The sequence below is a fragment of the Suillus subaureus genome, assembly GCF_016647635.1.
Source record: "Suillus subaureus strain MN1 chromosome Unknown BJ212scaffold_23, whole genome shotgun sequence".
NCBI classification, from domain to species: Eukaryota; Fungi; Basidiomycota; class Agaricomycetes; order Boletales; family Suillaceae; genus Suillus; species Suillus subaureus.
Genome location: NW_024538579.1, coordinates 484,291 through 500,909, shown reverse-complemented (window position 1 = coordinate 500,909; position 16,619 = coordinate 484,291). Strand labels below are relative to the sequence as shown.

At 45.6% G+C, this 16,619-nt stretch overlaps 3 protein-coding genes across 3 annotated transcripts; all 3 read right to left on the bottom strand.

Annotated features, from left to right (window-relative positions):
- Positions 1–290: 290 nt before the first annotated feature.
- BJ212DRAFT_1275309 (cytochrome P450) lies at positions 291–2,387 on the bottom strand (the record flags this gene model as incomplete). Its single annotated transcript, XM_041331211.1, has 10 exons — positions 291–372; positions 427–630; positions 685–810; positions 844–946; positions 1,003–1,192; positions 1,258–1,380; positions 1,439–1,554; positions 1,610–1,758; positions 1,809–2,133; positions 2,186–2,387. The coding sequence occupies 10 exons, from the start codon at positions 2,385–2,387 to the stop codon at positions 291–293; spliced, it is 1,620 nt and encodes a 539-aa protein (XP_041191401.1).
- A 1,910-nt stretch (positions 2,388–4,297) lies between these two features.
- On the bottom strand, positions 4,298–7,168 carry BJ212DRAFT_1301019 (uncharacterized protein; the record flags this gene model as incomplete). The annotated part of the gene is made up of 7 exons (XM_041333078.1): positions 4,298–4,489; positions 4,543–4,843; positions 5,050–5,659; positions 5,955–6,234; positions 6,308–6,375; positions 6,476–6,641; positions 6,974–7,168. The coding sequence occupies 7 exons, from the start codon at positions 7,166–7,168 to the stop codon at positions 4,298–4,300; spliced, it is 1,812 nt and encodes a 603-aa protein (XP_041191400.1).
- Positions 7,169–13,129: 5,961 nt separating this feature from the next.
- On the bottom strand, positions 13,130–14,158 carry BJ212DRAFT_1301018 (uncharacterized protein; the record flags this gene model as incomplete). Its single annotated transcript, XM_041333077.1, has 4 exons — positions 13,130–13,485; positions 13,762–13,800; positions 13,918–14,066; positions 14,127–14,158. 4 exons carry the CDS (start codon positions 14,156–14,158, stop codon positions 13,130–13,132), a joined length of 576 nt encoding a protein of 191 aa, XP_041191399.1.
- Between the last annotated feature and the right edge of the window lie 2,461 nt (positions 14,159–16,619).

Sequence of the window (16,619 nt, the reverse complement as noted above, 5' to 3'; positions counted from 1 at the left end):
TACCGGCTACTATATATCATCCACCGAAACTTGGCCTTAGGACCAGCGGGGCATTTCAGGCCTCGTGAACATGCAAAGATTGGGCGGCTGCAGGACGAGCTGATGTGGAATATCGAGGTTATCATTATGAGTACATAGTCTCGTTAACGTTCATTGCATCCACAAAAGTTCCGCGGAAGTAGATAATTTCTCCAAAAATCATATTGCACAACTTCTAGTATAACGTACAAATTACAACGCATACTAAATGTGTTATCCCCACATGTTTCTTCGGCCTCACCATCGTGAGCTTAGTAGTTAGCATCTTGTTCAATGAGCCTAAGGGCAGTCGCAGAGCGAGGCTTGATAGAGCACTTGAAAGGTTTGGGGTGGCTGGGAGTGTGTCAATCAAGACCAGCACCGGACGTGACAATATATGCGGCATACCTGATCGTACCTGGTGAGGGTTCAACACTAGGGGTGATCTCAATACCATTCTCGACAACCTTTGAAATATCAAACACGGCCAATGACATCACGGTGGATATCCAAATGGAGGCTTCAGCAAGGTGGATACCTGTACACCAAAAGCAAGCAAATGTCAGAATGCTGTGGATTAACTGATGCGAGTTGAATACACCTGGGCAAATACTGCGGAGCAGAAAATTAGCATTCCGATCAGATTCAGAACCAACTTATGCTTACCGTCTACCAAAGCCGAAGCAGGCTGTGCGAGGCTCTGTCTCAGGGTCCTTTCCATCCTTAGCCAAGAAGCGGTCAGGGTTGAATTGCGAGGGGTTAGTATACGTGCGTGGATCCTTGAGCATGAACCTGTCGCAATTAAGATCTTTACATTCTGTTCACCAACCGAAGGGAAGCACCAACCAAATGTTAGGTAGTACTATGGAGCCTTTTGGAATATAGTACCCATTATGGATATCGTCCTCAGTTACACGGTGGGGGAAACCTGTCATTGAGATACCCGTCGTCAAATAAATAATGTCATGAACGAGATCCGCATACCGGTGGGAACGACAACGTTCCAGCGGAGAACTTCTTTGACAAGCACCTCAGTATAAGGCAGGGAGTCGCGGTCGGCGAAGGTGGGAAGACGATCAGAACCGACAACCGCATCTATTTCAGCCTGAGCTTTCTTTTGCACATCAGGGAAAAGTGTCATAGCTAGAAAAAACGAGTTGATTGCAGAAACAGTCTGAGAAAATGGGCGTAGTACTTTCAGAACATCATGATTAGAAACATAAATATGTAGGGACCAACCGTGTCGGCGCCACCGCTGTACAGGGAAAAAGCAGACCATTTCACAGAGTGTTCCTCTTCCGCAGACACATCACGGCCTTCCAAGAGATTCGAGGTAAGAGACACAGGGGCAGTACCAGCAGCCTGCAAATTTTGAACTTCAATGCATGATCGTAAAACTGCAAAACTGTAAACTGGTCACCATCTGGTCCTTCACCAACTTGTGGGGTGCAGAAACCATCTCTTCGAGGGTCTCACGCCATTTACGTGCTATGCGCTTGAAGCCAGCACCGGGGAACCACACAGGAACCTTTGCCACTAGAATTTTCAGGTTATCGGAAGCCAACACAAACGTCAGAAGGATTTAGCCTACAGAATGGTAAAGTGTCAACCATATATGCTCCGGGAGATGCGGCCTGCGAGCCATTGATTATAACGCGGTCTGCAAGGTCAACGAAGGGATCGTTGTTCTCTTTCACTTCGTAACCATGAGAAATGCGCAAAATGATCGCGCCAGCAGTGCTATAGTAAAAATTCAAGCTCGTGTCATTTCGAGGATACACAAAACAAACTGTCGGACATGTTCCTGCAGTTGGTCGGGTTTCGCAAGCACACGCTTCAGGAATCGACGAGTCTCAACTTCCTCGACCACGTTGTATACGTCCACTGCAGCACGACTGCCGATGATCCGATGGAAGTTCTTGCGTTGCTGGCGAAAACGGTTACCATAAGGAAGGAAAGGCAAAGAGTCCTTCCAGCCAACAAGTTCGCCAGCCATAGGAAGAACAGGACGGTCAGAATACAAAGTGCTTTTACTGTCCATCATTTCCAATGCAGTCTTGGTAGAGTTCAGCACGATTATGTGCCGACCCAGAACCTCGATATGCGCGATATCACCTGTAGAAAGATTTTTGAAATTGCATGATTTTGGAATAATGGAGTCACTTACCATACTTCTGACCCCACTCAGTAAATGCGACCCAGGGCTTGATGCGAGGCATATCTAAAATATTGCCAATGAGAGGCCATCCCCGGGGACCAGGTGGATATGGTGCAGGATTCTTCTTGATAATTACCTGCTTTACCAGATAGACTCCGACACCAGTAAGGCATAGTAGGTCCAGCCAAGTAACATTGGGGATTGTCAACATGGTCTACTACTAGCAGACGATGAGCAACTCAAGAACGGGGATATAGAGCGAATCAATCGGATAAGTGGATATCTTGTATTTAACACATTAGAAGGACACGTCACACGAGAGTTCTGTTGGAAATTAGGGGTTCGCTGTGCGAACTTATGATCTGGCGGCCAATAGGTACCTGCTCGGGAAAAAGTGTACATGAGGCCATCTTATACCGGACGAGTGACGAACATGTACGACATTTAGATTTTAAAAAATCACTGTCTTCTTCTGAGAGTTGGTGCCACTGCTGCACATGTCACTGCAGAACCAATCTGCCTCAGCAAATCAACACATTCAAAATGAAACGGAATCAGCCACGGTGATAGAAGCATGTTGAAAAAAGACAAGCCTGTATCCATTGATTGCAGCTATCAAAGTCGCATTGAACCATTTCTCTGAATTCTGGCCGTCGACACCAATAAAATTCATCTCGTGGGTCGTGAGACTGAGTATCTACATTTGGAATGACATGATTCTTCACTTCAAGCGAGCTAAGGCGTGCTGGCGGGGTGATGGTTAGACGAGGTTTGGTGCGGAAGGTATGTCCTGACCATCACTCGCATCAGACACCTCGCACACGCAATACAGCAAATGACGAGATGTCTGTGCTGATTCGGAGTCAGGCATTATTAGTAGGTGCCAACATACCACCGATAGACACGGTTAGATTGTGCAACATAGTAGACAACGGACTCCAGCGGACAATTGTTCACCCACCTCATGGTCAATGATGCCAGACTGGAAATTGGATTTGGGGCATTTCCTGAGTGGGTACTTCTCACCTGCGACTCCCACCTAAGCTCCATACATTTAGAGGTACCTGTGAACCGGGTGTGCGCCTGTAGTTAGAAGGGGATTGAGTAATGCATGTAAGGCTTGGATGAATAATTGTTGGATAATGGTAAAACCTCCACTTGTGGGAATTGACGAAGTTTCGGAGGTGATGCATGATGAGTCACGCTGGGGCTCGGGAATGTCCGTGTGGTGCGCACGCCTTTCCAAAAGAAGAGATGTTTCAGACGATTGAGAGATAGAATGTATGGCGAAAGAAAATATGGAACCTAGCCAGAACCATATGGCCAAGGAAACACAGCCCATGGCCAGAACCCACGATAGGACTAGTCCTATGGTGTGCATCACTTAGGTGCCACCAATTGTGTGCTAATGTCCTGCTGTCTTGAAAAAACATCAGAATTTTAATTCCTCTTACAAAAATGTTCCTTTTGATGAGACAAACAAAACTGTAAGAGCGATTTTCAATCTGATCAAATTTGACAGAGATAAAAATTTTGTTGGCAGTCAGATTGGCCACTTGCTATCTACCCTACCTACAGTCAGTCAAAAAGTTGTGCTGCAGTCTCTGGAACCTGTCAGTGGGACTTGTACTTGGTCAAACTGAATTGCTGGACCTTCAGCTGTGCATCTTTTGTCCTGAGCCCTGACCAATAGGCATCCAACCACCTGTGAGTCTGATGCTCCCATAACTGGATGGTCTGCAATGAAACAGATGCCAATGCTCATGGCATATTGGCCTTCAACCCATTGAATGTGCAGTCACAGTGCTCATGAAGGTACCTTTTGACCTTTCCCCAGAAAAACTCAATAAAGTTCAGCTTGCAATGGAACTTTGGTAGGAATATGCAAAGATAATCAGCATTCTTGATGATCTCCTGAACAAGTGAATGTTGCTCCTGAAAGTCAGGCTGCAATTCCAATATGTGTTTGTTGCAGCAATGAGTAGCATCTGCCTTGCACTTTGATTTGCATTTGCCACACCAGTACTCGTACAAGCCATGTTCAGTCAGAACAGCCTTGACACCCTTTGGTTCACCAGGATGTTCCAGATGGTCAAGTGGGAATGACATTTCCTGCTCAACTCAAATGCCATCTTGGATAAACCACCCATTCTGCATGTTGGCCTGTTTCCACCCTGGATGAATATTCATGCAGCTGACAAGAAGAGCATCCTCAGCATATGCAGAATGTCCTTGAGAGTTGTCAATGAGAAATAGTGCTTGATATCTGGGACAGCGAGCACGCTCAAATGTGGGGATGATTTTCTCAGTAAGCTGAGAGTGAACAAATGAGATATTTTCATACAGGCACAGCAATTATGACCAACCTGAGTGCAGAAATTCTCACCGCACCAGTAGCCTTCATGGTTCTTGCCATATTCCATTGTTTCTCCTGCTTCAACCAAGTGACTGACCATGGAGGAGATGACATCACTTTGGTGAAGCCCTTGACCTGCTCGCTTTTTCCACAGATGGAATTCATCATCAAAAACCCAATACTGGCCAACTGCATCATTGCCTTGTGCTGTCATTTTATCATGTGTGCAGAGAACCAAATGACATTCAACATAATTTGAAGGATTGGCTGGCACTTCAGTATCAACATCACCAACAGTAAATTGAACCAATCTGTATTCACAGGCCTTCATAAATGGCAAGAACTGTTGCTGGCAATAGTGAATAACATCTGGACAGTTGTGCCCATCAAAATAAAGACCCTTCTGGTGTTTGAGGAATCAAAAACCTTTGCACCGAAGCCATCGACAAGCTGTGCTCAGTGAAATGCCTTGGCCAACCTTCAGATGGATATGGGGAATATTTCAAGCTCCATATACTTCTTCAGACCATGGGGCATCTCCTCCTCAACAAGTTTTTGTGCATATTTTGTGGCCTCAGCAGGGATAAGCCTATCTTGTGAGAGTTGAATGAACTTTTCTGGATTTATGACCCATTTGTTTGAGTGGACATATGTGCGCAGCTCAGTGGCAATGGTGGGATCACCAAGAAGGGAGTACACCTTTGCATGTTGACCTTGTAAAGATTCAGGGAGTCTGTGATCTGCCACCCACAGCCTGGTCCAGCTGCACACTTGGTGGCCACCCCAGTTTGCAGCAAATCCATGACTTTCTGCTGCCCTCTGTGACACATCAATGGAGAGACATTTCTTCTTGATGACCATTGTGAGGTAACTCTGGATTGAGCGTGCATGTTTTGCCTGCAACCCATTTGGACCTCCAACAAATGATGCTTTTTTCACCTTCAAAAGCTTTTCTATTGAAGCCAATGCCTTCTTCATCTCCTCAAGTCGAGTTTCCTTCACCAGCCTTCTCTGCTCATGGTAAGGCACATCAAGCTTGCACCATTTCAATGGTGGAACAGCTGGCTGATCATTTTGGCATGCAGCAAGACCACTACTATCACCATCACTATCATCACCATCAGATTCTGTCCCATCATTGGACTCATCAGAGAGGTAACACAATCCATGACTCGCAGCAGGTAGTAACTTGAAGTCAGGTACTAAGTTTGAATTCTGGGGCTGAAGAGATGGGGAGGGTGCATGACATCTTGGGTGTGCAAACATTTTGCACATCAGTGTAACTTGTGGATCATCTCTGATGAATAGTGAGTGACTCAGATATCATTCAATGTTCAAACTTCAAAACTCACAAAATTTTCCTCTTTTCATGGTACTCTGCAAGCTCTCTTGCAGCCTTATCATGCCTCCTCTTTGTTCAACCTGAGTGGCCATTATATGCAAGTGCCCTGTTCCATTCTGCCTTCTCCCATTCTACTGCTGTCTTCTTCTCAAACATGGGAACAGCCATTGGGTGATCATGAAGACTTTCAGCCTTGGCTCTGAGAGCAGCCAAGTTTTCTTCCAAATCATCACCCCCAAATTCACAAAGGCTTTCATCATCAGACCATTCACTCTCTGATGTATCTGGTTCATATTCCAAATCACTGCCTGAGTAATCTGCATTGACACCACCCAGGTATCCACAGTCAGACCCTGAGTCCTTGTCCAAATCAATTTCTATTGGGACATGTGTGGAATGTCACCACGTCAACGATGAACACTAACAAACAGACAATAATGTGGAAGAGTGTATGGTTGACAAGGTGGTAAGAAGATAAGATATGAGCGAGTATGCATTGAGCTATATATATGAGTAGACATGGATCAGTCCAAACATGGAACAAATAATATGCAGTGTCCAATCAGCACATAAGCTGTCATGTGGTAAGCACCAGGCTTACACCCTTTCCCACTATCCTTCAGACCATTCTTTCTCCCAAACATCCAGGGCTTTGCAATCCTCCAGCTCCCTCTGTGGTAGCCATTCATCATCTTCCTTGCCAAATCTGACCCATCAAACCAGATATTGTTTTCATCTGCCAACCTTGCATTTGTCAATGATCTTGTCTATGAAGTTCTCAAGTTGGCCATCCTCTGTCATGACAGGACCTGGTCATGGGTGTTTGTGAGAATGAAACAAGTTTGGGTCATTCACTTTGTAAGGCCATAACTGACTCGCATGGAATGTAGGGAAGATGTTAGGCGAGCTGGGAAGGTCAAGGGTGTATGTTGAGGTTTTGGTGTGAGCCCAAGATTGTGTAAGGTCTGTTGTATCTTGGCATAAACTTTGCTACATGTTTGTCTCCCTTTTGAATGTATTCCCTCTGGCAATGTTTTGTGGCGAGCAAGATGTGATCTCCAACTTGGAGGTTCAGGGCATAAGCACAGTGTTTGTTCACATTGGTCGCTTGCACTGCTTTTGCTACCAACAGATTGTCTTGTGCCTCCATGATGTCTTGTTCCAATCTTGACAGTGTGGTTCTCACTCTTTGATCTTCTGGCTCGTCCACCAATTGAGGGTCTGCCACAATGGGTGGTAACATGCATGGTGAGCACCCAAGATGCAGCTGAAAAGGGGAAAAGCCAGTGCTCATGTTGACTGTAATCTCAATATGAAAATGTACATGAGGCAGTGTGCATACCCAACCCTTATGGTTCCTGTTGACATAATAATGTAGGCATTGATTCACTGTCTTGTTCATTCATTCACTGGTGCCATCTGTTTCAGGGTGGTAAGCTGACAACATCTTTAATTTAATGCCAGTCAGTTTGTGTAAGGCATGCCAAAATCACAATCAGACACTATCTCTCTCAGCAGCCCATTCTCACAATACCAATGATCAAAGAACAAGGTGGTGAAGTGTTTGGCTGTAATGTTGTCTTTACAGGGCATGAGGCATACAGTGGCTCAAAAAACTGTCCGCATGTTTTGACATTTTTCACTATCTATGATATTGTGTGAGAACTCACAAATGGCTCAAAGACATGCTTATACCACATTGTAGTATGGCTTCAGGGCTTTCATTTGAACCCTACACCGTGGGAATCGGTGGAGATATGGTGGAGATACAAGGCTTATAAAATCATGACTCATGCGGACAGTTTTTTGAGCACATATTAAAACTATATAAATCATCATTTATGACACCATAACAATCATGCCACCATTAAATAAATTATAAAGTGGTGTCATTATGTCATTTTAAAACCATATCTAACTATACAAACCAAAAATTTCCATATGTCATGGTTATATTCACCATGAAAGCCACCCCCCCTGCTCAAAGGGATAATATCCTCTCTCTTTCCTATTCTGGCCTCTCTGCTTGTCAAATTTCCTCTAGAACTGGAGTATCCAAGTCCACTGTGGCCAAGTTCATCAAAGAAAGTCACACAGACAAGGAAAACTTCTGTGAAGGGCGTCCATCCAAGCTCACCTCTACTGATAGGAGGGCTATTATTCAACATATCACTACAGGAAAGGCTGATAATGCTGTCCAGGTCACCTATTACATCAATTCCACCATCACATTCCCTGTCTCTTCACACACTGTGAGAAACATTCTCAAGACAGCTCATCTCAGGTCAGTAACAAGGAAGAAATGGCTCTCCTCTCTATCACACATAAACAGAGATGACTAACCTTTGCCTTAGCCCATCAGAATTGGATTACATGGACTGGAAGCATGTTATATGATCATATAAGACCACAATAAATATGATTGGATCAGATGGCAAGGTATATATGTGAAAAAAGAAGGGTGCTAGTCCTCTCTGCATATGTGTGATAGAGAGGAGAGCCATTTCTTCCTTGTTACTGACCTGAGATGAGCTGTCTTGAGAATGTTTCTCACAGTGTGTGAAGAGACAGGGAATGTGATGGTGGAATTGATGTAATAGGTGACCTGGACAGCATTATCAGCCTTTCCTGTAGTGATATGTTGAATAATAGCCCTCCTATCAGTAGAGGTGAGCTTGGATGGACGCCCTTCACAGAAGTTTTCCTTGTCTGTGTGACTTTCTTTGATGAACTTGGCCACAGTGGACTTGGATACTCCAGTTCTAGAGGAAATTTGACAAGCAGAGAGGCCAGAATAGGAAAGAGAGAGGATATTATCCCTTTGAGCAGGGGGGGTGGCTTTCATGGTGAATATAACCATGACATATGGAAATTTTTGGTTTGTATAGTTAGATATGGTTTTAAAATGACATAATGACACCACTTTATAATTTATTTAATGGTGGCATGATTGTTATGGTGTCATAAATGATGATTTATATAGTTTTAATATGTGCTCAAAAAACTGTCCGCATGAGTCATGATTTTATAAGCCTTGTATCTCCACCATATCTCCACCGATTCCCACGGTGTAGGGCTCAAATGAAAGCCCTGAAGCCATACTACAATGTGGTATAAGCATGTCTTTGAGCCATTTGTGAGTTCTCACACAATATCATAGATAGTGAAAAATGTCAAAACATGCGGACAGTTTTTTGAGCCACTGTATGTCGGCATTCAGTTGGTCTGTCATTGACACAAGCATGTTATATCCGCCATTGTCTGGGAGCGGACTGATGAAATCTATGGCAACTGAGTCACCACATGTGTCCAGTATAGGCAATGGATGAAGTGGGCTGGCAGTAGCAGTCATCTTTGATTTGTTCCTCATGCATTGCAGGCAGGCAGGCAGGATGGGATGTACAATTCCACTAGGTCCTTACACATGTTTGGCCAGTAGTAAGATGCCCTTAGCAGGGTGTATGACTTATCCACACCAAAATGACCTGCAACATCATGTGTGGCATGAAACAATTGTTCTTGAAGGTTGTTGACTTGTGGAATCACTAGGCACCCAGCCACATAATACAACCTGTGTTCATCCTGAGAAAGTCCCAGTAAGAAACCTAGGAAATCATTCAGCCTCTTACACCATGGGTCCAGTGCATACCCATTTTTGATTCACTTTTCGACATTTTTATCTATTCCCAGCATCAACACAGCTGCACACTCCTGGATAGCAGATGTCATATCCATTCGTCATGAGAGAGTGTCTGCTGCGGTGTTCATTTTGCCCTTGATGTAGTGTATTTCAAGATCATACTGAGACATGTATTCTGCCCATCTTGCCTGTCATTGAGAGAGATCTCATTGGGTTGTGAAATTCTGTAATGTGCAATGGTCAGTATAGACATCGACATGTGTACCCAACAGATCTGATCTCCATTTCTTTAATACTTGCATGATTGCAAGGAGTTCTTTCTCATGGACCAGATAGTTGAGTTCAGCTCCTCGCAGTTGAGTTGAGTTAAACACCACTGGTCACACTGTTTTGCGCATTGGTCCCCATGACAACACTGCACCTGTTGCATAATCAGAAGCATCACAAGTTATGAAAACCCTATTTTCTCCTGGGTTATTGTGGTCTATAGTCATGAGGCACTGAGGGCTAATAACCAGACTCTTGATAGCTGTGAACACTTCTGCATATTCGCTTGTCCATTCAGGGAAGCTCAATTCTGCAGCCTTGGTCATCAGCATTGTCAGGATGCATGTGTACTTAGCTATGTCAGGCAAATGGTCTGATAGATATTGTACCATACCCAAGAAGGCATGAACATCTGATGCTTTATGTGGCTGTGGCCAATCCAGAACGTGTGTGACTTTTGACGTGTTGACTTCAATTCCCTGTGACAAAATGTGATGGCCCAGAAAGTTGATCTCCATGTTGAATAAGGACATTTTCCTCATTGAGCAGTAAAGATGAGTGTTCCTCAGCATCGACAGTACCTTGCACACGTTCTCTTCATGTTCTTCCAAGGTTTGAGACCAAATGATGATGTCATCCAGATATACATGGCATATCTTGCTGATGAGGTGTCTCAATGTGGTCATCATTTGTCACTGGTGTACTGCTGGCATGTTCCGTACCCCCATAGGCATGACTGTCCATTTGAACTTACCAAACAGTGTATGCACTGCCAGGTACTTCATGTTGGCTGGATGTACATGGGTCTGGAAGAACGTGTTAGTCATGTCTATTTTTCCGAAAAATTTGCCCTTAGCACAATCCTTCAGTATCTTGCTTGTTTGGTGATTGTCCAGTACTGCATTAAGGTTCAGATGTCAGAAATCGTTTACCCATCTTGGAAGGACATTCGGATCATGCTTTGGGATTATGAATGATGGTGATGACCATTCACTGTCAGAAGGACGCAGTCACCCACTATCCAGATGTGAGTCTAGTAATGTTTTCCAGGCCACTCAGTATTTCTTCGGGCAGTTGTAGGAATGTAGTTGAACTATTTTGTTAGCATCTTTTAGATTGATACAAAACAATACATCACTAGGCATTGTGTCATTGTGAGGAATGTCTGCAGGGAACCAATCTTCAAATTTGGTTTTCAACCTTCTGTTGTGCACCTTGAGCTGGTCTTGGTATATTAACTCATCTATGTGTGACTGTATTGCTGCTGCAATGTCCACGTCCTTGACCAGCTTGCATTCACCATCAACAATCATCTTTAGTTCTGGGAGTACACTTTTGAGTTCATTGATGACATCTTGCTTCATCCAAAACAGTTTAGGTCCTGTAGGCGAGATATGTTGCTTTGTCTGCAGTATTGATGCTTTTGGCTCTTGTAATAGATCTGTTAAGAACCATGTTGCTCAAGGGAGAGAGAGACTGACTCAGAGGGGCTTGGCCTCAGCTCATATGCTGTGCCCCTTACCTGAGTATGGGCCCTTCATTTCAGATAAGGTCTGATGATAGTCCGATGAAGTCTGGAGGACTTCTGGTGGCTGGCTACTCTGGTGGAGAGTACTAGAGGACTTCCAGAGGAGCGTGGGAGAGTTCCGGAGGAATGCAGGAAGTGCTCAGGAGAGTTCCCACTGTGAGGTAATACTTCTACAGGAAACAGGATGGAAGGATAGGAGGTCTGAAGGTCTGGAGGACAGGAGGACAGGAGGACAGGAGGATGGAGGACAGAAGGACAGGAGGATGGAGGATGGAGGACAGGAGGACAGGAGGACAGAGGACAGAAGGACAGGAGGAGATGGAGGACAGAAGGACAGGATGTCCAGAGGTACGAAGGACAGGATGTCCAGAGGTACGAAGGACAGGATGTCCAGAGGTACGAAGGACAGGATGTCCAGAGGTACGAAGGACAGGATGTCCAGAGGTACGAAGGACAGGATGTCCAGAGGTACGAAGGACAGGATGTCCAGAGGTACGAAGGACAGGATGTCCAGAGGTACGAAGGACAGGATGTCCAGAGGTACGAAGGACAGGATGTCCAGAGGTACGAAGGACAGGATGCCTGAAGGTACAGAGGGCAGGAGGATAGGACATCTGAGGGTTAGGAGGATGGAACGTCCAAAGGTATGAAGGGCAGAATGTCCAAAGGTATGGAGGGCAGAACGTCCAAAGGACAGGATGCCCAGAGGTACAAGGGACAGGAGGTCCAGAGGTCCAGAAGGAACAGGGGCTACATCAGACTTTGTCCAATGTAGAAACAAACAGAGGTAGACTACCCTAAGGTAGAGTTGGAGGGACAGGGATTGGACCTAAGTCCGGAAGGAGGGTAAGTGCCAGAAAGGCAGAGCTCTGGCCTAGGGAATCAATCCCTAGGCCTGATGAGTAGGACAGAACTTAGGTGAACCAAAGTCCAAGAGAGGATTGGGCAAGTCTAAGTTGATATTCAAACTAAGGAACTACAGGAGTATCTACAGGGGTTATATACTGAACAATATCTGAGGGGATCAATAAGCAAAGGAGCAAGGCTATGTATGAGCATGTGGAAACACATTAGTAAGTAAGATGGAACATAAGTAAATGAACTCGGAGATGAAGACTCATACAAGGATCAATAAGCAAGACAGAACAAGAGGTAACCGAAAGCCGGAAGGCAGAGAATGCCTAAATTGGGATAGGTGCAGGATATTGGACAGAGGGTGGGAATAGGTCTGGAGATCTGGGGATCCGGAAGACAAGGTAGATACAGGACTGGGATATGAGAAAGTGGATAGAGTCTGGAATCCGAGACAAGGTGAAGTCTGGATGTCTTGCTGGATGGAGTGTACATAGGGTGGATGGGACAGGGGGTTATGGTTCAGGCTAGCAGTGAAGATCCAATGGTCTGGAGCTCAGGGGTAAATCCAGAGCGTGGTTGATCCTGCTGAGGTGTGGAGCACACAGTGGAAGGGGATCTGGGAATGAGTTGGATATAAAGTGTAGTCCAGACATAGGCTCGGAAGGTGTGGGAGTATGATGGAACGTGGGTCTGGATTGTGGGATATGACAAGATCATAGTTAGTGTTCTTATCAATGCAGGTATGCAGCTCATGATCAATGACAATATGATTGTGCTTGAGAAAAGGACCACCAAGTAACAATGGTGTACACAGATTGGGTGTGACGATCACACATACACTTTGTGATGTATAAACCTGGTCAAGAGAAGTACATGAAACTTTAACATAATGTGAAAGGATAACAAAGTCTTTGTTTTGCAATAGTGTGAGCTTGATTGGCAAGGGTTTTTTCGAGTTTTCAGTGTCATAGGCCCAGCTTGTTAATGAGGTCTTCACCAATCAGAACTAAAGAAGAACCATGGTCAATAAGTGCATGCACGGAGACAGGAGAAGTGACTGCAGGTCTGTCAAGAAGACAATTCCAATGGAGATGGGGGGTCTGTAGTGGGGCCATGCACTCTTTGCCAGAGTCAGTATCATCACCTAGTACTGCTGACGGCATCACCACAGCAACCGTGTTGTTGTCTTCACCCTCAATGTCTACTGCTGCTACTACACCACCATTCTTCCTTGCCTTCTTTGTGGCCACCGTTGCTGCCATCAGAGCCTTGTAACTTGTGCCATCAGGAAAACCTTTCTGGCATGTGTCCAATGTATGCCCTGCAAACAGTTCATGGCACTTGAAGCACCCGTCATTATCGCGAAGCAGTTGTCATTCAACATCAGAGAGGGTGGGAAGATGAAGGAAGTTCTTATTGACCATCATTGATGAGCTGTTATTTCCTTTTTGCCCCAGGTGTATGTTCAGTGGGGTCTTCTTATCTGTCCCCAACCGAGCATGTTCAGCTCATAAGGCTGCATCTACTACTTCTTTTTATCATGCAAGGTAGCACAGATGCTTCTCATCCAGAAGGTGGACCTTCTTGATCCACTTACACAAGTCTTTTTCAGTGATACCTTCAGCATAATAATCAGCTGCAAGGTTGGTATTCATGTGGGATTCAAGGTGGGAGAGGAGGTTTTTGTCATCAAGGTGTGATGTCATGCCTCATAACCGCATATTCTGACTCTGGACTTCAATGGCCCACTCACTAAATGGGCACTGTGCTTGTACAGATGCTAGCATCTTGCGATGGACCACATCTACCCAGTCAGTTGGGAGCCAGTATGTCTGAATCTCCTTGACAAATTCTGCAAAGACGAGGGCATTGAACTTTGCTTGATTATTGAGGGTACCAGTCCTGTACAATGGGATCTTGCATGCCCCACACTATTTTCTTCACCCTTTCATTGTCTTTTACCTCTTTGTGCAGGAAGAATTCTGTACAACCATTTTCCCATGCACACAAGGCCTCAGGTGTGATCTGACCAGCAGTGAGGAAGGGCAGTTTGCTCGCTCAGGCTTGCTCTACATGTGCCACCTTCATTGTTGACATGTCTCATGGTGTGTTGTCTGACTCTGTTAACTCTGATACAGTGGATATATGTGTATGAGTTGGTGACAGTTGACATGTGGAATTCAGGAGTGGTTGTCCAACAGTGGCAGGATTAAGTGCAGTAAGTGCCTTATCATGACTTCATGTAATGATCATTGTGGGCAGGACAGTATGAGAATGGTGAGGCAGTTTGTCAGTAATAATCAGTGGGCTGATCTAAGCCAACACCTGGATGGCTGGTATGGTGGTAAAACAGCATGAGAGACAGGAATGACAACAGAAGACATAATATATATAGCTGTTAAGAACCATGTTGCTCAAGGGAGAGAGAGACTGACTCAGAGGGGCTTGGCCTCAGCTTGTACGCTGTGCCCCTTACCCGAGTATGTGCCCTTCATTTCATATGAGGTCCAATGATGGTCCGACAAAGTCCAGAGGACTTCCAGAGGAGCGCGGGAGAGTTCTGGAGGAACACAGGAAGTGCTCAGGAGAGTTCCCACTGCAAGGTAATACTTCTACAGGAAACAGGATGGAGGGATAGGAGGTCTGAAGGTCCGGAGGACAGGAGGACAGGAGGACAGGAGGACAGGAGGACAGGAGGACAGGAGGACAGGAGGACAGGAGGACAGGAGGACAGGAGGACAGGAGGACAGGAGGACAGGAGGACAGGAGGACAGGAGGACAGGAGGACAGGAGGACAGGAGGACAGGAGGACAGGAGGACAGGAGGACAGGAGGACAGGAGGGCAGGAGGACAGGAGGGCAGGAGGACAGGAGGACAGGAGGACAGGAGGACAGGAGGACAGGAGGACAGGAGGACAGGACAGGAGGACAGGAGGCAGGAGGACAGGAGGAGACAGGATGTCCAAAGGTGCAGAGGGCAGGATGTCCGAAGGTGCAGAGGGCAGGATGTCTGAAGGACAGGAGGATAGGATGTCCAAGGGTTAGGAGGACAGAACATCCGAAGGTACAGAGGGTGGAACATCCAAAGGAACAGGATGCCTGGAGGTATGAGGGACAGGAGGTCCGGAAGGAATAGGGGTTACATTGGACGAAGTCCGATGTAGAAACAAACAGAGGTAGACTACCCTAAGGTAGAGTCGGAGAGACAGGGATTGGACCTAAGTCCGGAAAGAGGGAAAGTGCTGGAAAGGTGGAGCTCCGGCCTAGGGAATCAATCCCTAGGCCTGATGGGTAGGACAGACTTAGGTGGACCAAAGTCCAAGAGAGGATTGGGCAAGTCTAAGTTGATATTCAAACTAAGGAACTACAGGAGTATCTACAGGGGTTATATACTGGAGAATATCTGAGGGGATCAATAAGCAAAGGAGCAGGGCTATGTACGAGCATGTGGAAACACATTAGTAAGTAAGATGGAACATAAGTAAATGAACTCAGAGATGAAGACTTGTACAAGGATCAATAAGCAAGACAGAAGAAGAGGTAACTGAAAGCCAGAAAGGTAGAGATGCCTAAATGGGGATAGGCACAGGATATTGGACAGAGGGTGGGAATAGGTCTGGAGATCTGGGGATCCGGAAGACAAGGTGGATACAGGACTGGAATACGAGAAGGTGGATATAGTCTGGAATCTGAGACGAGGTGAAGTCTGGATGTCTTGCTGGATGGAGTGTGCATAGGGTGGATGGGACAGGGGGGTATGGATCAGGCTAGCAGTGGAGATCTGATGGTCCGGAGCTCAGGGGTAAATCCAGAGCGTAGTCGATCCTGCTGAGGTGTGGAGCACAGTGGAAGGGGATCTGGGAATGAGCTGGATATGAAGTGGGGTCTGGATGTAGGCTCAGAAGGCGTGGGAATATGATGGAACATGGGTCTGGATTGTGGGATATGACAATAGCTATACGCTCAGCTGGACATTAAAAAAAAAGTGGAACATTGTCACATCGACGATGAACACTAACAAACAGACAATAACGTGGAAGAGTGTATGATTGACAAGGTGGTAAGAAGATAAGATACAAGTGAGTATGCGTCAAGCTATATATATGAGTAGACATGGATCAGTCCAAACACGGAACAAATAATATGTGGTGTCCAATCAGCACGTAAGCTGTCATGTGGTAAGTGCCAGGCTTACAATGTGCTGCACTGTATGATCCCACATCATGTGCACTTGAGCCTTCATGTTCAGCATCAATTATGGGCTATGTTCTGCTTGTGAATGAGATGGAGAATTGGGCTTAGTGGGCCAATGAGCTGCACGAGCCTGAGTAGCTTTGATATTGTTTTTTTTTTTTGGTCATTGTACCAGTGAAACATGGATTTTGAAAGGGCCAGTCACTCCATGTCATATGCAAATTATATTCTGTACTCAGATTGAAGCCTATGACAACAATAT